At 42.2% G+C, this 26,902-nt stretch overlaps 1 protein-coding gene across 4 annotated transcripts in view; it reads right to left on the bottom strand.

The window, feature by feature from the left end:
• Positions 1-26,902, bottom strand: part of KDM5A (lysine demethylase 5A) — a 55,296-nt gene that overhangs the window by 5,700 nt on the left and 22,694 nt on the right. For 2 of the 4 annotated variants that reach the window (XM_063134919.1, XM_063134921.1), the window contains 16 exons: positions 25,382-25,501; positions 23,894-24,088; positions 23,585-23,766; positions 23,031-23,155; positions 19,312-19,462; positions 17,808-17,925; positions 16,679-17,034; positions 15,486-15,624; positions 14,880-14,945; positions 12,366-12,545; positions 11,772-11,933; positions 6,085-6,636; positions 4,968-5,111; positions 4,386-4,545; positions 3,841-4,061; positions 1,671-2,081 (listed from right to left, as the gene is read on the bottom strand). In XM_063134919.1, the coding sequence (XP_062990989.1) occupies positions 1,671-2,081; positions 3,841-4,061; positions 4,386-4,545; positions 4,968-5,111; positions 6,085-6,636; positions 11,772-11,933; positions 12,366-12,545; positions 14,880-14,945; positions 15,486-15,624; positions 16,679-17,034; positions 17,808-17,925; positions 19,312-19,462; positions 23,031-23,155; positions 23,585-23,766; positions 23,894-24,088; positions 25,382-25,501 (3,282 nt within the window). Of the gene's footprint in view, positions 1-1,155; positions 1,344-1,670; positions 2,082-3,840; positions 4,062-4,385; positions 4,546-4,967; positions 5,112-6,084; positions 6,637-11,771; positions 11,934-12,365; positions 12,546-14,879; positions 14,946-15,485; positions 15,625-16,678; positions 17,035-17,807; positions 17,926-19,311; positions 19,463-23,030; positions 23,156-23,584; positions 23,767-23,893; positions 24,089-25,381; positions 25,502-26,902 lie in introns of those variants that run through there. The other 2 variants (XM_063134922.1, XM_063134920.1) reach the window with 2 other exon arrangements.

The following is a 26,902-nucleotide window of genomic DNA, read 5'->3' as shown; positions in this document are numbered from 1 at the left end:
TGGTAAAGCAGCTGTGGCTTCACTTCCATATTCAGAGCTCAGGAACCATCCTTGCCTTCATAACCTTGAGGCTGGAGTCCCATGATATGAGCTTGGATGGTTTGGGTTTGTTTTTTCTAGAAGCTTTAACTGCTGCCAAACAAATGGTCCATCTCCTGGAATGAGTCACTAGGAGCACATTACTGTACTGATTCCCTCTAAATGGCCTAGGTGCATACACTCTCTTAAAGACCACTTTTTATATGTCCAACCATGATCTCTTAGATCAGTCAAGTGTGCCTTAAGCATAAAAATGCAATACACACACAATGAGGGCATGCAAAGAATCATTCTTGATAATCGCACCCTGCATTGGAACTCTTCTTCCTGACGTTTACCAAAGCCTAGCAGTCTTTAACACTTGAAGACTTTTGTTTGGACAAGTGTTCATTAGATAGGGATAAACGTGAATTGGCAGTGCATTTAAAACTAGCTTCTGAAAATATTTTTGGAAGTTTATTAGAAATAAATTAGCAAGGATGTTATATACACGTTTATCTGCCCTGAGCTGCCATGGATAGTGTGCGTGATCAGTCCAAAAACGAAAATAGAAAGATTTGAAGTGCCTTCACAGTGTTTCCTAGGTCTCTGCAGTTAAATCCTGCAGCAAAAAACTGGCTTTTACGGTGTATGGAAATTTCTGCAGCAGTTTCTGCACTTGTGTAGGATTTACATTTGGAGTGTTTTATGGAAAAGGGACAGCTTTATTTTCAGCGAGAGCCACACTCTGTCAAGAGCAATGTGTGTTGCTCACGAGCACAAGCCTCCTCTGTTAGTGCACACACTGCTATCCCTTCCCCCTCGACACAACATGATCAGTTGCACTACTGCACATAAGCACCAGCTGGCATTGCTGACGCAGAGGTGAATCCTAGCTATGTGTGCATACACATCCAAAGCAGCTTTGTGGAATGTTCCCTGAACAGCACAAAACTACTATGAGTATGAGTGTTGCTTCCAGCAGACTGTCCCCTGCAGAGCTGAAACTCGAGTCCAAAGTTGCTGCAAGTGGACCTGAAAAGGGTCTCCAGGGCGGAAGAGATTTAATTTTCTATAATCCGATCAGTTCTAAAAGCTCTGCAGATTTACCTCCAGCAAGAAAGTGGGGCAGTGCGGCATGTGGTTTCCCTCAACCTGCAGACTCAGGGCTCACAGGCTTTATGCAAGAGCTTTTGGAAGATTAACTTTCCTAGACGAAGACTGCACGGCCAGCTTAGAGACTTTCACTTCGATACACACCAAGGCCTGGGAATAGTTCTCTGTCAAGTCTGGAATTAACTCCTGGGTGTCAGTCAGCAGGTGTTCTAGAGTGCCAGCAGGGAAGGAAAGATGAGGAGATGGGAAAACTTATCAGATGGGGAAACTATTTTCAAATTCACCCATTTCTTTACTGCATTCTTTACTGCATTCTTCCTGCCAATGTGCAGAATCCAGTTGGCAAGACTGAATTCTGATTTGGCAGGGCCTAGACAGATACATATACCCGTACAGTTCTTTCTTAATGATTAAAGAACCAATATTTTATGGTCTCTACCCTTTAAAATCAAAAATGACAAAATTCTAAGGCACAGCCCTGGCGTCTGAAGCAGGCTAGCAACGATCTCTGAAAAGGTTCAGCCAAGGTGACCCACCTTGTCCTTGCAGGGCCTCTGGCAGTTCTGTGCAGCACACACTGCATTTTCGTCATCAGACTCCTCAGCTCCGGACCAGTCATACTTGGAGGGGATATCCAAGACTTTCTTCTCCCTCTTTTTCTCTGTGCACTCTTTTACCAGGTCCACCTTTGCTGCAGCTGCCTTCTCACGCTTCTTCTTCCGCTCCTCTTCCTTAGCCAGTTTCTTGGCCAGTTTGTTTAGTTCCTTCGTCTTGTCCATGGTCAGTTTTAGCTTCTTCTTCTTGGGTTTCTCCAACTTCTTCAACTCCTTAGACTTCTGCTTCATTTCACCAAAGTACTGCTCTGCTTTCTCTAGCTTGCGCTTCCGTTTCCTCTCAGAAGAGTCCCTTCCCCGCATTTTTAATGGCTTCTCATCCATGCTGTCATCCTTCAAGAAACAATTTGACAAAATACAGATTAAGATCATTGCAAAGTTATTCCAATGGCATATCATGCAAACAAAGCCAAGGCACCAACTTCCGTAAATGCTGTAATGCTTCCCGCAAATGTGCCATCTTGGTGTACTCACTCACTCTGCTGTCATACACTTGGGCAAACTGTTCACTGTTGAATGGAAGCAAAGTGCCATTCCGTCCACCTCCACCCAATTTTAGGAACTCAGCCATCATTGGCAGAGGCCGTAGGAGAAGAGTATGTAAAGCAATGCACAAACATACAGTAGTGAAGCTAGAGAAAACAAGATCTGAATGAACAGGTGCTTCAATTCTGAGTTTTATCCATCTTACGTAGGAAACTGCCTTAGACTGAAAACAACCACTGATCCATCTATTCCAGTGTTGTCTACAGTCGCCACCAGCAGCTCTCCAAGTTTTCAGACATCGGCCTTCCCCAGCCATACCTGGAGGTGCCAGGGATGTAACCTTGGGCCGCCTACTTGCAAAATATGTACTCTTATCACCATGTTTCGGTCCAAGATTAATTTTAAAACACAGCATAGGTGCTGAATAAAACTAGCAATCCTTTAAGCTTTAAAAGATGCCATGTATTAAGAGCACAGCAGGAGAAATAAGGAACGTGACCCATAACTGTGTCTAACTGGAACACCAGCTGGAAACATCAATGCCTATTTCAAACCAAGAGACGGAAGAAACCAGTTAAGTTTCACAATAGAAGCTTACAGCATAGCTGAAGTTAAAGTCTAGAGCGCCGCGCTCTATTCTGAAGCCCAAAGGATGGAAGTTAAACAATTTGGAAGGGTGATAGTTTGTATACACAGCCCTAATTAACTACTAGTTTTCTTGAAGGACCAGTCTGAAAAGTGGAGAGAGGGCTAAGGCCTCCTCACCATTTCCTGAAGTGGGCTCCTAAGCATCATATACCACTTTTTGCCTCTTGAATTAGCAAGCAAGGGAGCAGCTAATTCTATTCAGGAGGCTGGATCCTGCCCTGGGGATTTCAGTTGCTGATCCCTTACCCTTACACACACACACACACACACAGAGAGAGAGAGAGAGAATAACACACACAGAGAGAATAATACATTTCTTGGCTCAAATCAGTATTGCCTAAGTATGTGCAACAACTTGAAGAATGGAAAATGTGAAGATCAGAAGCCCCCCCAAAAAAGCAAGAATGTGTTGGGGAAGAAAAATTGAGTTTGAAAAACCAGACAAAGCAAAAACAACACACGCACAATCCTATTCATTTCTACTCAGAAATAAGTTCCATTGAGTTCAATGGGGCTTACTCCTAGGTAAGTGCTGTTAACCTCAAACTGTAATGAGTGCTAGTCATAAGAAAGACTCTATAAGGAAATATTTTGAAGACATTCCCTCTATAGGTAAAAAAAATAAAAGAGTGTGCCAAATATACAGTCAGACAAAAAGATGCAAAGCCTGCTTGTATGAATGAAACTGTGTAAGATTCACTCTTTAATACTCTATTTAGTGGTCAGTTAACGTCACTTAGTGGTCAGATTTACACTGTTCAGAAAATATACGAAAAAGATTCAGTTGGAAACTTGATTTAAATCAATGATTTAAATTGACCTTTTCCCTTGCTGATTTAAATCAATCCACCCTGGTAGAAATCGGTCTTATAGGTCCCTTCTTCTCAGATCGGGGATAGCAGCCTGAAAAAATGTTCAGAGAATACACTATTGTCTGCAGAGAATGTTATGTCCTTACCTCCATGATATGTAGAAACCTGTCCTCAGATGGTGGATGTGTTGCCTGCAAGATCCGCCAGATGTGTTGGGTCTCATCCAGAGATACCTCTAGGAGATCTCCTATCATCATTAGATCTTCTAGCTGTGATTTGGCTCCAGGAGACAACTCGAGCACAGGCGGTTCTAAACTGCGAGGTACCAGGGGGCTTTTACGCGGCTGCTTCCTTGGGGTGTTGGAACCTTTCAGAGAGAAGCCAAAACGGCACAAGACAAAGGGGAGAAAGTTAAAATATAACATTTTGATTTTTCATATCATAAAAAGAATTGTTAGGATTTCAGAAAGTATTTCAAAAACTCAATTTCTTGGTAGTTGGTGACAAGTTGATGGCAAGTTCTTCTTTATGGCTACACAAAACATAAAGTCGCTTATATGTTCTAACACAGCAGGAGAAATCAGGATTATAGTGAATGACCCAGCCAACACAAGCCACTCAAAGTGCGACATAGTGCTTAGAGGTCAGACAATCCCGGAGATGCTCCCATCTGGGCAGAAAATGTCATTACCTTGAGAGCAGCTTTTAGAAGCTGATGAGTATGCATGCTCAGCACAGAAGGATGGCGCCGTCCACATGTGCGTTACAACTTCTTCAGATTTGATAGGTATTTCCTCATCACAGAAGAGGTTGGGCTCGAGACTGCTGGAGGATTTTACACTGGCATTGTCCTAAAACAGAACAGAGCACAGATACGGGTGTATAGAGTAGAATCCAGCCATCCTAATGAGACACCCCCTAAGTCTGTTATCAGGAATTCTCCAGCCTAGGTTAATCTAGTATATTCATTTGTAGAAATGTGTCTTACGTTTTGTTTTGTTTTAATCAATACAGTAAACATCTTAAAGAAGAGCCAATACTTCTTTCAAAATGATGGTGACAATGCATTTTTGCTCATTTCCAGTCAGTTAATTCAAGTGCAGTAAGTTTTAAAAGCCCTTGCAAACTTCACAACAGAACTTGGATCACCTTGGAGCGTCATCCAATTTTACAGCTATGATGGTAACCTACTCTAAAGTTAGCAGAAGTTTTACCAAAGAAAAAGAACCGACTGTTAATTACACTGTTCAGAGATTTTTATTGCTGTACTGACCTTTATGTCGTAGCCATATGCTTCCCTGATGTCTTCATCTGAATCCGTTTCCTCGTCATCATAGTCCGCAGTTTGCCGTGGAGATGATGACACACTACTCATTGCCCGGTTAAAGCCGGATTGCTGAAAACTAGTCAAGTGGCCCTAAGTGGTGAAAGACACTTTGTGAAAACAACCAGGGTCTCCAGTGAAACACGCACAAGGAAACAAGAAGACTAGAGCATAAGATCTCCTTTACTTGGAGTCTTTGGCCTATGAATGCAATTTAGATCCTAAGGAACTGTAACCATAACATCTACATATGGTGGAGCCTTAATTTCTAATCCTTAGAAGTGACTGACTGAGAACTCTGAAGACCTTTCATTATCCATAGCACCTGAGAGCATCATCACAGCTAGCTTCTTCACTGTCTGAACTACCATCCCTTGGAAACAGTAGAAGTTATTAACCATACATAGGTAATCTCAAATACATGGAAGTTGCTAATTGCAACAATGATGTTGCGCCAGACATGCATTTCAAGTTCTGCTGTTATTGGAGCGGGATGTCCAAAATTAGGTAAACCTCCCTGAGGTGCATGGATAGGAGCCAGGAAAGACATACAGTGAATTTAGGAACTTTTTTTTTTAAAAAAAGGAGAGAACAGCTGACATGACACAGTATCGTTATTAACTCCTGAATAGTAAAGTTATACGCCCATAAGTAAAGCAATATCAAAGTAGACTTGCATTCATTTTGTATTCATGTTTTAAAAGCTGTCCTGTTTGTAAGGTTTGGGAATTTCTGGCACGGAAATACAAATGTTCTTCTTGGGTTATTACAGTCTACAAACTGCTGTATATTCTATGTGCTTGAGGGAAACTATTGTGCTTAGGTAACAAACCAGTTTATTCAAATCCCCCAATACACGTTATCACCTTATTTTATAAGCCTTTCCGCATATTTAAGGGGGGAAATCTTCAAAATATTTGGTCACAGAATGAGGACTGCATTCAAATCAGACTACGTGACTGTTCTTAGTATATACTTAAGGAAAACAGTAATTGTTTCCAGAAAGAGAAAAAATGTTTTACATACAGAGAAACAATCAAAGTCATATACTGCATTCCCCTCCTACCTGTAGATCAGGGTTAGCTGCGGCCTTTTGGAGTTCTGCACTGATTATTTTCTCGGTCTTCTCCCGCGCAGCCTGCTCTACCATACGTTGGCTCAACACCGAAAGCTTGGCCAATGCAGAGGACAGTTCATCAGTAGCCAGAGCTTGCCGCGCTCGGTCCTGCCAACTCATAGCCCGCTCTGTCAAGCACTGCAACGCCTCACCATCTGGCAGCCGCACCGGCAGCTTTTGCAAGGACACCAGGAGGGATAAGATGGTCTCAAGGCGGGGCCTTCGAGAACGCATGCAAAGCGGACACAGGAACTTGACTTCTTTGGAAGGCCAGCTTGAGCCCTTCTTTTGGGAGCTGGTTTTGGGGAGGGGCACACAGGTGCTGTGAAACCAGTCTTTGCAGAGTTCACACTGGAGCATGAACCCACTGGCCGTCTTGCGGCAGATGCAGAACTTTATTTCCTCAATGCGATCCACCATGGTCATCTTTGCCAGGTTGGCTTCCCTGAGGGCATGCATGGCTTCAACCTCCTTCTGTTCGCGGTCCTTGAAAACAGCCGCCTGTCCAACAGAGAGAACAGCTGACAACTCTTCACTCATTTCACCTGCTAACCCCACATGCCCGGTTTCTTTAAAGAGAGATATGTTTATGAATCGCTTGGCTTACTTGGAAAATACAATTTTAGTAAAAACAAAATTAAAGCGAATACATCAAAACAATAAAAAATAGGAGCAGAAACATTCATTATGTTAAAATCAGAGTATAACCTTAAGAATCATTACAAACTTAGCAGTCTTCACTGTCCATATGGAACATGCTAAAGGTGGGACTAGTCTGGCCTTTCTTGAAAGAGAGATCTATAATGAGGGTGCTGCTACAGAAAAGGCTCTGCCTTGAGAATCCACTAACTTAAACTATGAAGATGATGTTACATATAACAGGGCCTCTACGACTGCAGAATATGGGCAGGTTTATATGGGAGGAAACAGTCTTTCAGATATCCTGGTTCCAACTAATTTAGGGCTTTATAGGAAAGAGGCAGCACCTTGAAATAAGCTCGGAAACAAACTGGAAGTCAATAAAGCTGATTCAACATGCATGCTACTACCTGGCTTCCATATTTTGTGCTAGCTGTACTTTCCAAATTCTTTTCAAGGACATCCCTATGTAGAGCCTATTGCAATAATTTAGACAAGAGGTAATTATGTCATGCAACCACTGTGGCTAGTTCTGCATTCCCCAGGAAGGGGTGCAGCTAGTGCATCTCTCGCAACTGCGCTGAAGTACTCTTGGTTATCACTGTCAGCTGACCTCCCAAGAGCAGTGCTGGATCCAAGAATGGCCCCAAGCTGCATGCCTGGTCCTTTAAATGAAGTGATAAGCCATCCAGACAGCCTGACCTCCCAATCACGGATTGGCTTGACTACTAACCAAAAAGAACTCCATGTTGTGTGGACTGAACGTCAGTTTGTTCACCCACATCGAAAACTCACTTGATCTAGGGAATGGACCGGGACCTTTCACAGCCTCCTTGGCATCAGTTAAAAACAGAACATTGGATACTCACTATGAAAATTCCTTCCTGTTCTAAGCAAAGGAGGCATCCATGATGGGTTATGCCCCACCACCACCTAGGGCTAGGCAGGGAACACACACCGATGCTTTGGCCTAGTCTCACCATCTGGCTCTTCCTCTCTCCAATTCATTTCATGACCAAGCAACAGGCAGAATAACTCCAGGGATCCAGAAGTGCTTATTACAATTAGGAAGGAGAATGAATGTAGAAAAGGATATAAGCAATTTGAGGGGCCGACCAAACCCCCAAGAGAGCAGGGTGAAATTGGAAGTGCATAGATGATTTAAGGAATTTAACATCCCCTATAACTCAGCTTCTGTAAATTTGGGGTGTGGTGTAGATGCTTCCATGGCTTAGAACGGGAAGGAACCCTTCATAGTGAATATACAATGTTATGTTCTCTGTTCTAGCAAGGAGGCATTTATGATGGGATGTGCACACACCAATCAGCAGAACATGGGAGGGAATAGGCATGCTCTATCCTCCACTGAATAAAAGTACCCAATTTGTAATGTTTCACAAAGGTACAAGTATTAGACTGGCTGACATCAGAGCATTTCTGCTGAATGTGGCCAAAGTGGCTGTTGCTGGAGTAAGAATGGGCAGTAACAGCTCTATGCTTCGGAGTTCACAGAATTGCGTATGGTGTGATGATACATTCCTTCATCCACCATACTAGAATTGGTCCAAACACTTCCAATCCCATAGCTCTTGGATTGAAAGAGATAAATAAGGAATGTGATTTGCAACTGATATAAAAAAAAATATATCCTGCTTATGCGAAGAACTCTCAGAAGGGTGTGAAGGGAGGATAGCAGGAGAGTATTTTGAGACTAGAGAAACGTCAAGCAGACGGAGTAGTAGGTAATCCTTTTGAAAAAGACAAAGGTGATCTCTCACAGAAAGGGCCACCAGTTCTGAGATCTGTTTGGCAGACATAATTGCTAGCAGGAACACAACCTTTCGGGAAAGAAGGTTAAGAGAAATAGATTTGAGAGGTTTTTTAAGGAGATTTGTAAGAGCCAAAAGTACAACTTGTAGACTCTAGGTAAGGAACTACTACTGGTGGACTTAGAAGAGTAGCTGCTTTCAGAGGATGTTTAACATATGTAGACGCCCCCAGAGGTGTTCTGCTGCTGTGTGAAAGGACTGAACTTAGTGCCAAAACCTGCCCTGTGCAGGGCATTAGCTGGCACCCCCATTTCCAAACCTTCTTGCAGGAAGCGAGAGACTCGCAGTTGACCCCTTTTCTTCTGCACCACTTTAAGAAGGCCTTCCACGTCAACTTCTAGATATGATATGTAGAAGAACGTCTGGAAGAGATGACTTCATTAGAATACCCTTGCAGATAACCAGGTCATTCTGCCCTGATCAGCTCTTCCGGCAGGCCTATCCAGTAGAATTTTAGGGTATTTTAGTATGTTTTTAGGATGCTTTTAAGATGTTTTTAAACAGTGTATACCATGTTTTTAATCAGTATTTTATGTAATTTATGCTTATTGTTGTTCCCCACCTCGACCCAATCAGAGAGGTGGGAAAGAAATGTATTATTATTATTATTATTATTCGAAGGATGACTGAAAACGCACCTCTCTGATGGTGGACTTAGGTTCTGGGGGAAAGGTTGGTGTTTTTGATGTTGGTTTGTCAGAATCCTGTGGAGCATCCTTTATGTCTAAATCAGTCATAGCCTTCACAAGCAAGGGGGGGAAATCATCGCTGCTAAAAAATTCTAGTGGTGGAAGCTTCTTGTAACACTTCCACATCAGACCACTCTTCCTCTTCTTTATCTGACTGTTATTGTCCTGAAAGAGGATCTGGGTGAGTCTGGCTTAGTAGGGTTCAGTTTGGTTGACTTGGATGCCTACTTTTTTCCTTCCCCTTGGCAACAACCTTGGGTCAGGGGACTCATCCCCAGACTCCTGAGAGGAGCACAGCGCTTGCTGAAACAAGAGTGATGAATCTGCTTTCTAATGCATTTTGGTAATGGGGAGAGAGGAATCAGTCAATGAGAGTGACAGAGCCCTATGTCGGAGCATACAGGAGGCAGTGTAGCACTGAAGCGGAGTGCTGGGTTCGTGAGCCAACTCACTTTGCGGCTATTGTCCGGTCAGAGTGCACCCCAGCTGATTCACCAGAAGTCTGACATGCAACTCTTTATTGCTGTGCCCCATATTTCTGACTAATCAGATGTCTGACCATATGCCTTTCTTGACTGTGCTTGGATAGGCACTTGCCCAAAGGGAGAAATTCAAAGGGAAAGTCTGAGAAGTAAAAGATACAAAGGATAAGAGTATTTTTTTAAAAAAATTAAGCTAGCGTTTCTGTATATTAAATGTATATAAAATAATGAAGACTGATGCATCGGAAAAGGCTGAACAAAATGGAATGTTTTATTAAAAGAGATAGCTTAAAAAGAAACAGTAGAAATAACGATGTTCCTTGGAAGCTCTGGACAAAGGCTGAGAATGAACTGGAGAGAGAAGCCAGGTGGAGGGACTGGGCAAACAATGGTCACATGCTCCCTGCCTTGCCCTGGATGGGGTGGAGGGCATAACCCATTGTGAATGCTTCCTTGCTAGAACAGGGAAAGAGATAGAGCTGGGTATCATCAGCATAATGAAAATCAACCCTAAAAGTTTAAGATGTATTTTGCGCAGCGGCTAAATGACTGAGCTATGAACCAGGACACTCCAAGTTTGAACCAGCTATGAACTGAGCTATGAACCAGGACACCCCAAGTTTGAACCTCACTTCTGCCATGAACTCACAAGATGGCCTTAAGCAAGCCACTTTCTCAGCCTCATCTACAATATGGGAGGTAACACTATTGATTTACCTCTACTGGATTATTAAGGATTACAACTAGATAAAGCATGTGAAGCACATTCAACACTGAAAAAGGCAATAAACAACTTTTTTGATGTGTAGATACACCTCAGTCCTATTCTGTAATGGGATTTCCTATGCAATTGTGCTTAGGAATTGGGCAGTGGTCAGCAGCAACTCTCCCCTATTCATGTATTTTCGTGTATTTTCCTACGGAGAATGTGAAAGGCTTCACAGCACATCAAGAGAAAATCTTGCTTGACACCATTATTCAATTATTTGTAGCAACAAAAGAACATAGTTTAGGGAGGTGCAGGGGAGAAATTAAGTTTGCAGTAAGTACACTTTATAGTTGCTCCCCAATCTATTCCGTTTTTGAAGTTGACGAACTTTAGTCATTTTCGTTAAACTGAAAATGTTGTTTCATACTCAAGGCCAAAGTTTAGGTCCTGAGTATGAAACAAAAGGAGGATAAATTCTAAAGAAATAGAAGAGTTTCTGTTCAAATCAAAGGTCTTAACACTCCCTGCATCCTAAGGAAAAGGTTGAGCTCTCAAGTATTTATTATAATGGTATCATTCAGATACATCAGGCACAAATAAATAAATAAATAAATAGAATGGTGCACTGCTTGTACAATTCCAGCTACAGGTGTTTCCTGACTTCCCAATAAGCTATCAGTCATAAATCAGGCCAGGCTTTCTTTGTATTCAAAACATGAAAATGGGAGCATTGAATAAGAATAAACTAGAGTGTGGGTGCTTTCAGCAACAATGGCTACACACTTAACAATGGTCAAAATGGGCTTTTAGGAATGAAAGGTAAGACTTACCAAGGAAAAAGAGATTAAAAGTAAAATTTAACTAAAAGATGAGATGAACAATTACATTAGCAGCCATAGATCACAAGTAACACATGCAGTTAGTTATATTGGAGGCTGGATAAATAAGAGTAGAGATTCCCAATTTTAAACTTGAGGTCATAAGGTCTGACAGTTTCATCGTTCTGGTCTAATCCTTTTTGCACATCTTACAACTGTTTCAACCTAAAGGCCAGGATGTGGAGTTAGGAGGAAAAGCCCTTCTGAGGGCTTGATCTTCTCCTTGCGCAGAACATTTTCTATCTTGACCTCTAAATGACGTGCTCTGAGCCAAGGAAGAACTTACACAGTGTAGCTATTTCCTATTCCAACTAACCTAAAATGGGCTCAAACGCCTGCCCCAAGTTAATAGTGTTATACCAATAGGATACAAAGGTCCTGTATACAGCAACGCCACTATAGTTCCTTACCACAGCTGCAGTGTCCCTGGTCTCTTCCACACCATCTTCCAGTTCACTCAAGGACTCCATGTCAAGATCCTTTTCTTTCTCCTTCTCTATTAGCTCCTTCACTCTTTTTCGCCTGTTCTTACTGTTGCCATAAACACCAATATCAGTTCGAGGACTCAGAACCTGCAACCCAAAAGAAGAATGGTTATACGTTCAGCCATATAAATGGTTCTGCGAGCCTTGAAATTCATCACAAAACAGATCTAGCCACGATTTGCCATGGGACCAGGCTTTAGTCCAAATTAACTTTAAAAAGATTTGTGCTAATTAGTAAGTTGGAACTTTGAAAATGTTTCAGTTTCAGCCAAAGGAGCCAAGCCAACACCTTTCCATGGTACTGAAGTTTATATTCACTTCAACCCTGCCCAGATTTACTGCTTCTCAATCTCTTAACAATGACTGAGAAGCAGTAAGACATCAGGAAGCATTAGAGCTGCCTTAGTCCCTGGCACAAGAGAAAGATGGACCCAACAACCCCAATTACCCACTTGCCACTGATAAGACAATATCAAGAATGCTTCTCCAGGCCCTGATACAGGATTGCCCACAACTAACCTGCAAGAGTGTGTAGCTGGAGTTCTTTTTAAGGAATGTTCTGCCTGTGCGTTCCCTCCATGCACGGGCTGCTGCTACCTGTGAGTCAACTTGTGGCAGAGCATCAAGGCGGACAGGTATCAGGCGGCCTTTCGCAGACAGATTCTCTAACTGCTCTAGATATGTGTAGATGCTTCCATTCTACGGGGTAAAGAATAATGCTCGGTTATATATTCCCATCACCAAAGCAAACTGAACTTATCCCAATTTACAGCCACAGCAGGATTTCAACAGTGTTGCATTAACTTAATTAAAAATATGGCCTTCAGTATTACTACTCCCAGGACAGCTACTAAAATAAAATGAATAGATGCAATAAAAACACATGCACATTAACACAATGGTACAAATAAGAGGACAAAATTATAGCAGCAGAATAAGATTAATTTAGCCAAGATTTATAAAGAGATCTAGGAAAATACAAGGATCTTTGCTTAGTGCCGAAAAAGAAACAGGAACAAAAGGAAACTGCTTTATCCTAGGTCAGATTATTTATCCATCTAGGCCGGATCTACACTAGTCTTATAACGTTGCTAGTGTCCCTTTCTAACGTGGTTCTCTGTATCGGTTCTCTGTATCACGGGGCACACTAGCGTTACTTACGTTTAGCTGCAACGGTACTTCAGGGCACATTTGTCAATCCTTTCCGTTCTTCCTCTTCTCTGAGAGTAAGCAGAGCTGCTCGGTTTGCTCCGCCCACTTCCTGCCTCGTTTCTAGCCAGCAATAGTCATAAGCACACACAAACTCCCTCCCAAAACATCATAATACAAGTCCCCGGGAATAGCCTGAATGCATAGGAGCCAGCCACTTTGCTGAAGCTCAGATGGGCTGGGTCTGGTCAGGGTTTGGATGGGTGACCAAGTTGAAAAGTTTTAGCAGCAGCCCCAGCTGTTGAGATTATTTCAAACACACCATTTAAGCCCCGCTGGTCATGAGTTTTGGACTGGGAGCAGAGACCCTTGTTTATTTTCCTGCACGGAGCTACAGTGCTCCTTTGAGTGCTCCTCAGCTCCTTTGCAAAGAGGGGGGAAATGTTAAAAAAAAAATCATAAAAAATCAACTGATGACCCAATTCGATTCAAATTTGGTATTTGAATTACTGTGCCAATTTTGGTGTCTTTATCTATAAAGCTTACGCAGATGTAAGCATTTGTTTAAAATCCTGCTCCTGCGCCCACAGCAGCGGCTCGGGCAAATCTTTTGCAAAAGGAGCACAATTAAGGCAGGATGCATGGGAGTACTTCACAATAAAAGCAGATTCTAAGGTGGAAAACTTCTGAGTCCTTTGCATGCAATTGTCAGTGATTGCACAGTATAACGCTGGTGTGATTTATCTGCTGTAGCAGATAAGATAGCAAGCGGGGCGAAGGAAGGAGAACAGGAAGTGGGCGGAGCAAACTCAGCAGCTCTGCTACTCTCAGAGGAGAGGAAGAGGAAAATTACCGGTAGAAGGAGGCACATGAATCTGTAGCCGCGCTGCAACTAAGAAATAGAACCGGTAAGTACAACTCATTTACAGCGTTGGAGACCCAGGGTCACATGACGCTGTGCGTCACAGTAACCCATTCAAAACGTTAGAATAACATCAGTGTAGATTCCCACCTAGTCAAGCACTGCCAGCAAACAGCAGCAGTTCTTCAGGGGCCAACATGGAGGTCTTTCACATCAACTGCTACCTGATGTTTTTAACTGGAGGGACCAAGGATTGAATGTGGGACCGCCAACATGCAAAGTAGGTGCTGTACGACTGGGCTATTTTCTCTCCCCATAAAGACATGAGAAGACACCTGGCATGCCTCATTGGGGATAGTGTTAAAAGGTGGGGGACTACCACCAAAAATGCCCTCTCCTTGTTAGCTCCCTGCTTGAGCTCAGAGGGTGGAGGCACAAGGAGAAGAGCCCTAAGGATGACCTTAGTGTGCAAGTGATCCTGAGCAGTACCTTATTCTTCCCACTCAGTTACCGATAACAAACACATTAAATAATTTCTCACACACATTTTTGTAGCTCCCGTAATGTATTTCAATTTGGTTTGGGTTTTTTAAAGCATGCAATTCCTGAACTCTTACCTCTAAATACCAAATAACTCCGCTAAGACACCCTTTCTTGTGAGAAACAAGCCAACTTACATCGGTGCATAAACAAAAAATTAATATACTCCCAATAACCAGTGTTTAACTTTTGCTCAAGTGAATGCAGCAACAAAAGCCAAGGTTTAAAAGACAAGGGACATGGTGGATGAGCCAAACACAGTTTACGCAATTGGATATGCCTATTCATTAGGCAGAGGACTTCCTTGTTTGAAAAGCTCTGACTCAACAATTACCGTCACCACTGGGTACCCAACCTTACAATTTAAATTACGTTCAGAGAATTGAATATTATCACAGCTAAACACATCCTTAGCCAGAGAATGGAATCCCCGCTTCCCATGAAGAAAAGACATTCTATAGCAGCCCATCTGAGTATTTTACCATTTTAGTCTTTGTTGTTGTTTTATTGCTATGTTCTTTGATTAGTAGCTGCATGGGGCATCTCCACTGAAACGGAACAGAAAGATATAAATACTCTGAGGAGGCCACTGCCATACATTGCAGGATGCATCAGGATCAATTCTTCACACAGCGCATAGTTAAATTATGGAACTCACTACCACAAGATGTAGTGATGGCCACCAATTTGGATGGCTTTAAAAGGGGGTTGGATAAATTCCGGGAGGCGAAGACTATCAATGGCTACTAGTGTGCTACCTCCAGAATCCGAGGCAGTAAGCCAGTGTGCACCAGTTGCTGGAGAACATGGGTGGGAGGGTGCTGTTGCACCATGTCCTGCTTGTTCATCCCTGGTCAATGGCTGGTTGGCCACTGAGTGAATCGAGTGCTGGACTAGATGGACCCTTGGTCTGATCCAGCATGGCACTTATGTTCTTAATTAAAAAGCACCCACAAAACTGAAAGGTGTAACAAATAACAGATCAGATTTCAAAACCTGGGGAGTCGTGCTTTGTTCAGGGAAGGAAGAAAATACCTGTTTGAAAGGATGTAAGTTACAAATGCTGCATTGCTTGCAGTTAACCATACCTGAATGGCCTCCACTTTGGATGTCCAGTCTCGAGCTCGCTGCAGGGCTTCTCTCAATGCCAGCACATTAGGCAAGTAAGCTGGGATATTCTTTGCTTCACTGACGATGCTCTCCAGAGCTGCTATACTTTGCCGAGGCCTGCAGGTGGAGGGGGGAAAAACAACCCGGTTGGCATCTGTTCTTGCTTCCTGGTCAGGATCAATGAAAGCCAACTGCACCAAGAATAATGCTTTCTCCAAGGCAGCGCATGAATTTATTCCACTTGTAGCTCACCCTTCAGAGTGGACATCCTCTTACCCTCAGGTAAGGCAGAGAGTGACTTGCCCAAGGCCAGCCAGTACGTTTTGAGGCAGACTAGGGACTTGAAACAAGGTGCCCTCAGCCTAGTTCCAACAATTGTGCCCATTCAATACACTGAGTCCTATAACTGAAGTGTGCAAAGTCTCTTTAAACCAAGGGCATGGAACACTGCTCCATCAGCTTTGTGCAAGATCTGCTCTATTAGACTGGTGATGAATATCACTATCAGCAGGTCTTAGCTATAAAAAAAAATCAGACTTTTTGAAGCCATGGGAAAATCAAGTTTAATTTAGACAGACTTATGAAGTCACAATATTAAGGACTATCAATTTATTTAGAGAAGTTAAATTTTATAATATTGAAATCATTCAACGTTTTAATAGCATATTATAATTCTCTATTACTGCAGATTGCCTTACATAAAAATAGTCATTACATGTTCTGCACAAGCAAAACTTTATCTTAAAAAGAATTTCACTCTTCCATAAGTGAAAATAATTCATGATATATATATATTTTCAGCATTCCCTCATACTCCTTATTTTTCTATTGGAAAAATGGGAAGAAAAGGCCTGGGGGGGGGAGACTTTTTTCCTGAATGCTTTTCTGTTCTTTTTCCACAGGTCTTCACATCTCTAGCAACAATTAAAATTCAGTTTTAATGGGAAGCTACCAGAGAGCAAGTTATCTGTCCTTGAGATACAGAAGTAAGAATGTGAACCGTTTGGTTTCCTTTTCTAGCCACAAACTCCCAAGCCAGGCATCATCATATGTGCAACTGCTGCACTTGCTTATTTATGGTTGGCATGGAGTAAGTTCATTTATAGGGAGGCCAAGACTTATTTTAGAAGTCCTACGAACAGTGAGCAAAGCAACCAACAGTAAAACTCACCGTGCTTGGAGGCAGACTTTGGCTTTCTCTTCCCACCTCTCAGAAACCGTCAGCAGTTCCTGCAATTCAGCCATGGCCTTCTCCACTGCATGATGTGGTGCCAGCCCAACCCCTGAGTCAATCAGTTTCTTCATCACATCCAAGGTGACTCTCTGAGGATCTGACAAGGTCGCCCGCACTTCATCCAGCCAACGTGCCTGCTGCAGCTCTTGTTTCAGGCGAGGCAGTTCAGGAAGTTCCACATAGAGGCCAGTGCCCATGTCTATCAACATCTGCAGCTTGGACGAATCTGGAACTTCATCCATCATGGCCTCCTGAGCACGTTCATGAAACTCTTCAACATCATCCAGCAGGTTCTAAATGAAGATTTGGAACAAGTTGGGCATTCAAAACAAGTGGTTCTAGCTGCCACAACCACCAACGATAATCCCGACTGTTTAGCTAGATCGACTTAGAATGAGCCAAACGTTCAGAACTACGAGACCCTAATGTAAACAGTTACATGTGGTGCCAAGCAAAAAATAAACTAGAGCAGTTCATTACAACTGACTAACAGTTGACAACGGAGGCACAAGTGCTACACCTTCTTGGGTGTTTTCACTGGACTAGCAAGGAGAGTCCTAACTGATCAGACCCAATCTGTGTCGTGTTAAACCTACACCCCTTCACTCAAAAAATATTTTTTCTTAACTATTGCTGCTGGAAGTAATCATGGCCAGTCTAATTACTGCCCACTCTTGGCTTTTCTGGGATGCTACAGTAGCCAGTACACCACTTTTAAAAGAAGAAGGCGATGATACTGGTTGTCTCCTCAACCCAGGAGAAGAGCAAGCACTGCCAGTTGAACAATGTGCCTTTATTCCATCCTGGCTACATTTAGGATAAAGGAAATATAGTGTTTAAAAATATATATTAGGGAGGCTCATGATAGATCCCTTGAACTAAACAGAAAATTGAGTACTCAAAAACATATCTACCAGGCGCACAATATTAGTAGGCTGCCCCTGAAATTATTGCTAGGGAGTTTCAAATAAGTTCTTTAATTTATAGAACACTCCTTTCAAACAGGAAAGGGAAGTTCTACAAATATCTTTAACTCAATCCAAGTAGAGTTTCTCCAGATACCCACCTTAACTTGCCGGGCTTGACTGATGACACAGGGAAGACTAAATAGCTGTTGGACAAAAGCTTTCAGTTCTTCCACAGTCAGTTTAGTCCGTGTCCTCCCACTATCTGGGCTCAGTCTACTATATGGAAAGAAGAGAACGTTGTAAATCCCATACACAGCTCCTAGAGAGCTGCAGAGTAAGTGAACAAGTCTTAGTAAATTTCTCAAGCCTACGAAGACACCTCTATTTCACAAGCAGACGTGGCAGTAGAGTTTGAGGCTGTGCCACATGTACTGAAAAATGCCATTCATAATGGCAACAATAAGAAAGCAATCTTGAACAACAAAATTGATGTTCAAGAAGACTTACAAAAAAATTAAAAAACTATACAAAGTCAAACTAAACTTAATTCAGCTACAAACACAAATAAAACAACAATTAGAGCAAATAGAATAGAAGAATTTCCTTCAGCCAGCTAAAATTAGGCAACCAGGAATTACCCAGAGGACCTTCTCTTCTGCTGCTCCCAGAGTGTGGAATGGCCTACCGGAGGAGATTCATCAACTTAACCGTCTTTTAGCATTTAAGAAAGCTATAAAGACTGATCTCTTCTGGCAGGTCTATCCAGTGGAATTTTAGGATGCTTTTAGTATGCCTTTAGTATGCTTTTAGGATGTGTTTTTTTTAAGGATGTTTTAACAATGTATACTATGTTTTTAATTAGTATTTTATGTATCTTGTGCTTGCTGTTGTTCCCCACCTCGATCAGAGTGGAGAGGCGGGTGAGAAATCATCATCATCATCCAGAAGACATCAGAGGTAAAGCCTGATAAAAGCTTTACTTCACATCTAAGAGTCATTTAAGTCAGCACCAGGTGAATATGCTTGGGGAAGGCATTCCACATAGGAAAGTCTGTCCAAAGTAATCACCCACTTAACTTCTAACAAAGGTATACCCAAAGCAGGGCCTCCATCAATGATCGTGACAAGCAAGCATGTTCAATGCAAGAGAAGACAGTTCCTCAGACACCCATGTCCCATTCCAGTTAGGGGGTTTTAGATGAAACCCCCCCCCCAAAAAAAAAAAAATACTGCAAGCCAGTGAAGTTCTTTCAACACAGGCAAAACATGATCAACATCGTGACAGCTGGGTCATCACCTAGCTAGTTTTGAACAAGTTAGTTTCTGAAGACTTTTCATAGGCAAGTAGTTTAATAGGTTGCACCTGTAATTCTCAGTGTTGCACAAGCTTTCTTCAGACACTTTAGCGGTCAGGCTTTCACAATTCTACCAACTACTCGAAACAGCCTTTCCATTCATTTTTCCCCTTCACAACCACACTATCCAACAACCACTCCACAAAACCTGCCACCACATATTCGAATTGAAGAGAGTCCACTTTGGCAAAGCACGCACAATCTATTTTGATTACAGGATTACCACTTTTGAGTTGCTGATCTGTAAAGTTATTGTCATGCCAAACAAACAAACAAAAGCCACCACTTCCACCCTTTCTGGTCATACCTGTGCTTTTGCTTTTTGCTCAGGAGTAGTTGGGCCACTGAAGCACAAGTCTCTGCCTCTTTCACAGCATCTCTTAGCTTGCGGAAAAGGTCGTTTTCTGGATATTTCCTGTCTTCAGCATCCTCCAACATCACTCTCAGTTCAATCACATCTGCAACAAATTAGCTAAGAGGTCATTTGCACAAGCATTGCAAATTACTTTCCCCTAGACCCCAAGGTTGGTAGATTTAAAATACTTCAGTTCTCATAACATAGTATAACTATCAATTCACTATGAGTCACTTCCAGAACCAAAATATTTTGGACAAGAGGGGGTGAAAGGCAGGCTGGCAATCAAATGCTTCCACTAATGAAATTTCTAATTAAACCTGACTGTCACACTTGCCAGATCACTACTACAAAACAGAAGAATTTCATAGAATCATAGAATAGCAGAGTTGGAAGGGGCCTACAAGGCCATCAAGTCCAACCCCCTGCTCAATGCAGGAATCCACCCGAAAGCATCCATGTCCAGCTGCCTCTTGAATGACTCTAGTGTGGGAGAGCCCACAACCTCCCTAGGTAACTGATTCCACCGTCACACTGCTCTAACAGTCAGGAAGTTTTTCCTGATGTCCACCCGGAATCTGGCTTCCTTTAACTTGAGCCCGTTATTCCGTGTCCTGCACTCTGGGAGGATCGAGAAGAGATCCTGGCCCTCCTCTGTGTGACAACCTTTCAAGTATTTGAAGAGTGCTATCATGTCTCCCCTCAATCCTCTCTTCTCCAGGCTAAACATGCCCAGTTCTTTCAGTCTCTCTTCATAGGGCTTTGTTTACAGACCCCTGATCATCCTGGTTGCCCTCCTCTGAACACGCTCCAGCTTGTCTGCATCCTTCTTGAATTGTGGAGCCCAGAACTGGACGCAATACTCTAGATGAGGCCTAACCAGGGCTGAATAGAGAGGAACCAGTACCTCACGTGATTTGGAAGCTATACTTCTATTAATGCAGCCCAAAATAGCATTGGCCTTTCTTGCAGCCATATCGCACTGTTGACTCATATTCAGCTTGTGATCTACAACAATTCCAAGATCCTTCTCGTTTGTAGTATTGCTGAGCCAAGTATCCCCCATCTTGTAACTGTGCATTTGGTTTCTATTTCCTAAATGTAGAAGTTGGCATTTATCCCTATTAAATTTCATCCTGTTGTTTTCAGCCCAGCACTCCAGCCTATCAAGATCACTTTGAAGTATGTTTCTGTCTTCCAGGGTATTAGCTATCCCACCCAATTTTGTGTCATCTGCAAATTTGATAAGCGTTCTCTGCAACTCCTCATCCAAATCATTAATAAAAATGTTGAAGAGCACTGGACCCAGGACTGAGCCCTGCGGTACCCCACTCGTTGCCTCTCCCCAGTTTGAGAAGGTTCCATTAATAAGTACTCTTTGAGTCCGATTCTGTAGCCAACTGTGAATCCACCTGATAGTTGTTCCATCTAGCCCACTTTTAGCTAGTTTGTTAATCAGAATGTCATGTGGTACTTTGTCAAAAGCTTTGCTGAAGTCAAGATATATGACGTCCACAGCATTCCCACAGTCCACAAGGGGGGTTACCCTATCAAAAAATGAGATCAAATTAGTCTGACAGGACTTGTTCTTGACAAATCCATGTTGGCTTCTAGTGATCACCGCATTGATTTCAAGATGTTTACAGATTGACTTCTTTATAATCTGCTCCAGAATTTTCCCAGGGATGGATGTCAGACTGACTGGTCTGTAGTTCCCAGGTTCCTCCTTTTTGCCCTTTTTGAAGATAGGGACAACGTTGGGACAACATTAGCCCTCCTCCTGTCATCCGGCACCTCACCCATCTTCCATGATTTTGCAAAGATAATAGACAAAGGTTCTGAGAGTTCTTCCGCTAGCTCCTTCATTACTCTAGAATGCAGTTCATCGGGCCCTGGAGATTTGAACTCATTCAAGGAAATTAGGTGTTCTTTGACCATTTGTTTATCAATCTCAAACTGTAATCCTGCCCCCTCAACTTCTGCTTCACTTTTTCCAGGGGGGTGATAGACCCACTTTTGGGAGAAGACTGAGGCAAAGTAGGAATTGAGCACTTCAGCCTTTTCTTTGTCATCTGTTATCAATTTGCCATCCTCATTAAGCAGTTGAACCACCATTTCTTTCCTCTGTCTTTTACTACTCACGTAGCTGAAGAAAGCCTTTTTATTGCTTTTAGCATCCCTCGCTAATCTCAGCTCATTCTCAGCTTTAGCCTTCCTGACGCCATTTCGGCACTTCTGCGCCACTTGTCTGTACTCTTCTTTTGTAGCCTGGCCTTCCTTCCACTTCCTATATGTATCCCTTTTTGTTTTCAGTTCATCAATAAGCTTTTTGTGGAGCCACATTGGTTTCCTCTGTTGTCTTCTATCTTTTCTCCTTGTTGGAATTGTTTGTAACTGTGTCTTTAAAATTTCCTTTTTTAAATACTCCCACCCATCCTGCACTCCTTTTCTCATTAGGCTCATTTGCCATGGGACCTTACTTATCATAGTTCTGTGTTTATTAAAATCAGCTTTCCTAAAATCCAGAGTACGTGTATGCCTACACTCAACTTTTGTCTCCTTCATAATCAAGAATTCAAGTATGACGTGGTCACTTTCCCCCAGAGTTCCCGTAACTGCCACTTTATCCACTAAGTCATCCCTATTGGTCAATATCAAGTCAAGGATTGCCGATCCTCTAGTTCCTTCCTCCACTTTCTGTAGGAGAAAGTTATCACCCATACATGTCAGGAATTTCTTGGAAGGGCCGCTTTTGGCAGTATTGGTCTCCCAACAGATATCAGGGTAATTGAAGTCCCCCATCACTACTACATCACACTTCCTTGAAACACTGGCAATTTGTTTCTCAAAAGTTTCGTCCTTGTCTTCTCCTTGATTGGGTGGTCGGTAGTAGACTCCGATTATCATGTTCTTTTTATTCCTTGCCCCATTTATTTTAATCCAGATGCTCTCGATGGGGCTCCCATTTCTCGCAAGGGTGGGTACACCGCTTCACAACCCAAAACTCTGCACTAACGCTATACAAAATACGCATTAGTTTTAAGAGTTAACCCTTTTCAGGGAACGTGCCCCATGGCAATAGCCAGACATTGGTTTTTAAGAGCCAAATTGCACAAGTTAAGCCTGAATTAGCCATAGCTATTGCAAACATGGTGCTGATATGAACAAATACTGAAAGCGTTTACCACCTGATAAAATATGCAGTAGCTAATCAGTCGCTCCTGGACAACTGGCCCATAGTCTTTTTTTTTAAAGGAACAAATACAAGTTAAGCATGCCATATTACAGGGAGCAAATATTTTAGACATGCCCTGTCAAAATGTCATTCCATATTATTTATTTATTATTTATGACATTTATATGCCGCTAAGGTGATAAAAGCCCTAAGCAGTTCACGTATAAATTATTCATAGCGAGTTTGTGCCAAATGTTTATCATCTGAAAGATCCTCTCAATCTTATTTGGAAGGCACTCTTTGAACACTCTGCAGGAGTCAGGGATTGTGGAGGAGGTGGGACTTGTGAGGCCCTCAGAGGTAGCTCACGCCTCTCTGGGCCAGAGATTCTGCACCCTTAGTTTAAGGATTTGGTTAATTAAGCCAATCTCCAACCCATGTGTGCTCCAAGGATTCCCACCCACAGATTCGTACAGAAAACAAAGCAGTATCTAACCTTTCTTGTGGTTGAGGTTAGCAGACAATGCCTCTGTGACCCTGCTGACCCAAGTATCATAGGACTGTGCTCTGAGTTTCACTCCATACAGCAGGGAAGGGAAGTCCTCTAGCGGATACCGGTATCTGGAGGTAAACAAGGAGGAAAAGCTTTCAAGCATATTGCAACTCTCAGATGAGGTAAAAGATACTAATAACGTCCCATATTTTGTCGATTTAATATATACTGGGTCTGTGGTTAACACGTAACCGTAAGAACATAAGCAGAGCCCTGCTGGATCAGACCAGCATTCTATCCACACAGTGTCCAAACAGCTGTTGACCAGGAACCTACAAGCAGGACACAAGTGCAACATCACCCTCCCACCCATCTTCCCCAGCAACTGGTATACATAGGCTTATAGCCTCTGCTTCTGGAGGTGGCACATAGCCATGAGGACTAGTAGCCATTGATAGCCTTTTCCTGAATACAATGTGTCCCGTTGAGAGGCTACAAAAGAGCAAGTGAGTCAACAGGAAGCAGAAGTATAGGTAGGGCCATTGGGAAAATCGTACCTTAGACACTTCTTCTGCATAGAACATAAACACAAATCATTTGGATGATACAAGCACACAAGGCGCTCAGGGTTACAGGAGCAGGTAAGAGCAGACAAGAAACACGTGGTCCTACAGGCTGCACACTGGCGCTCATCATCCGGAACCAGCTCAAACACTTCCTCCTCTGACATCAGCACCCCCTGAGGGGGAAAAAAAGCGATATCCGATAAGGATGCTCAGGAGAAGAACTTTCTTTTCTAAGGGCTTACACATTCTATTTACACAGCCCAAAAAGCCTGGAAAACTGTAGAGTCTCCCTGAACTCACCATCTGAACAACAGACTCCCTTAAGCGTGCCTCCTCTTCTGTCATGAGAGTCATTTCCTTGCAGACCATGGCAGCCAGTCCAACATCCAAGCAGTCTGGGTCTGCAGCCATCTTGAAGATTAGCTCCTCATGAGAGAACACACAGTGACGCCTCAGTCGCCGGTAATGATTTACACACTGCCGCCCTATTGGAAGCTAGAAAGGCAAGAAACGTTTGGTTTAGCCTTCTGCCAAACAGGCTACCTCAGTACCTCCTCCTCTTGGACTTCCATGCTGGAGGTCAAAAGGCGAGGAGAAAAACAGGAGAAAATGGTCTCATTAAAGGACGTCGGCAATTATTATAGGAATTAAGTGTGTCACCGTATCCAGGAGTAGGGTCTCCAGAGACCATGGTAAGTGAAACGCTTCAGAGTCTACTTGAGAAAAAAAGATGAGGGAATTGGTTCTGTAAGTTCCTGGATCCCAAGGGCTTCATTTCACACTGAGGAAAAGTAGTCTCAAATAGCCTATTTGAAACCAGCCTCTCCCTCCTGAAGCAATGAGCCAACCACCTCATTAGTTAAGAACAAAGACGGATAAAAACAACAGGGGGTAAAAGCAACAAAAAACAGGAGAAGGGAGGCCTGAAAATAAGTTTCCCAAGAGATACCACCTCCTTATAGTACCTGAAAAGGACAACCCAAAGAAAGTGGAAGTGTCACCACTCCACATGAGAAAAGTTAAAAGTCATCTAAACAAAGGAGGTCTGCTTAATTTTGTGTCATCTTACGTTAATTCTTTGTTGGATTTTAATAAAAGCACAGTAAGATTTATACAGCAAATGTTGCATAGCACCTAATATGCTGTCAACACTAAATATTAGAATAATAAAACAGGTGTGGTGATCTTAGAGATCAGATGACCTGAAAAAAACCTGGAAAAAAGTTCTGCTCACAGATCTGAAAGGGGGGGGGTAAATATTTTTAGAATGATCAGTTGAATTAATTCGTCAATTGCATTACAATTCTACATGAAGTAAACTTCTTCTGTTTCTGCATGATAACATGGTCAAGATTGTTTCTAAGCTCAAATGATATAACCTTGCTTTTTATTTGTAATGATGATGGTTTCCTATTTTCAGCTTTTATTTCACCCTATCTGCCAACTAGAAAAATAAATACTTCGTACATTTTAGGGTGCAGCAGTTTGTAGTTCATCTTCTTCTGAAGTATATTTTTTTATTCCTGAACAGGGCCAAAGGATTCGGTTGCCTGTTCCCATACTAAGAGTAACAAGCGAAATGGGAACAGGAGGGTTGTCAACCCCTCAACAGGTAGCTAAATTGCTAGGATCCACACTGTCCCAAGGTAGGCAAAACTGTACTTTAAAGTTTAACAAAAATAATACTTTGCAGATGAATGCTACAGAGCTGCCCTTTACTATAGCAGTACCAGGCAATTCAATATAGAATATTACTGCCCAGATAAGTTGTGCCAGGTGTATACAGACCCAGTCAGCAGTGCAGAAGTTCACAGCTTCAGCAAAGTTGTAGCCTTGATTAAATCCAGAGTGGTAGGCACGTGGGAAAGTCACAACAAACTCGCCAGCACACTGATTGGTCCGGTACACCTAGAAATGAGCCAATGAGAAGTGTGAGATTCAGAAAAGGAAGTATCAATTTTTGTGAACTGCCCAGAGAGCTTTGGGTATTGGTTGGTACAGACACGAAATGAAATAAATAATTAAATAAATAAAAATAGAATTATCACATAATCTCTTTCAGAAATGAACATGAAAATGAGTTTCAAAAGCTGCTAATTCAAGCATTACTTTTTCTTACACTTCCCCCAAGCACTTCATGTAGCCCACTCAACTGGCAACCATTTCAACTGACATGGGACGCAAAGGAGGTTGGTTTTAAAACCTCAAAACATTTTTAAAATAACAACAACACAGAGTGCTTTGCTGTGAATCCCCAAAGAAATATCTTTCCACTATCTGGAAGTAAAATCACTTAGCTCCTTCACATGGGCTAAAAGCTTTTGGAACATAGTATATACAGCTTTGTAAAGACAAAAAACTTTAAAAGTTTGTTAGAATAGAGAAAGTATTAATAGAATCACAGAAAATAGAATCAATTGTTGCTTCATGGGTCAGCAAATAGTGCTGTTTCCTCCAAATTGTGGCCAAGTTTATACAAAATGTAAAGTTCTTACAAAATCTAAAGATCAAAGTGACATGTAACTAAATATGCGCCAGTAATGATTATAATGATAATGTAAGCGTTTTTCCTGGTTTCAATAAAAGCATTCTAGTCCAGGCATTTTTGTTGTTGTTGAGTGCCTAATACTTGAGACAATTTAAAATAAAGTATCATCATTACAGCTGATGAAGATTAATATAAAGGGTACTCTATGTTCTATGTAGACATACTGGGAAAGTCAAGACTAAAAACTACAAAGCTGCAAGGCTGAAATTGAAAGCAAACACCAGCGCCATCATAATTTATGTAAAATATTTTTATCACACCTTTCCAAAACGCTCAGGGTGGCTGACACATTCTTTTAACCAAAACTATAGAGAAAAACTCATTTAAGACAGAGGTACAGCAGATAAACATGTCAAAAAATAATTACCCAGCAAGTCAGTTGACACTATCATCAGGCATGCGAGCCAAATACCTGTCGAAAAGGAAAGGCCTTCCAAAGACAGAAGAAACACATAGAAGTGGGCGGAAGGCAGGCCTCCCCAAAAATAGGGAATTCCAAAGCTACAGAGACAAATCTCCCCACATCCCCAATCAAATGCTGACAGGATGTTAAGGAGAGTCTCTCCAGTACAACTGAATGAACAGATAGGCTTTTTTTATATATATATATATATATATATATATATATACACACACACACACACACACACACACACACACACACACACACACATATACACACATATATATATATATGTTATCCTGATTACAAATTGTTTAGGGCTTTAAAGTTAAGTGACCAGCAGTCTGAATTGAGGCTG

This window comes from Elgaria multicarinata, chromosome 9 (genome assembly GCF_023053635.1).
Source record: "Elgaria multicarinata webbii isolate HBS135686 ecotype San Diego chromosome 9, rElgMul1.1.pri, whole genome shotgun sequence".
NCBI classification, from domain to species: Eukaryota; Metazoa; Chordata; class Lepidosauria; order Squamata; family Anguidae; genus Elgaria; species Elgaria multicarinata.
This window is presented reverse-complemented; position numbering and strand designations above follow the sequence as displayed.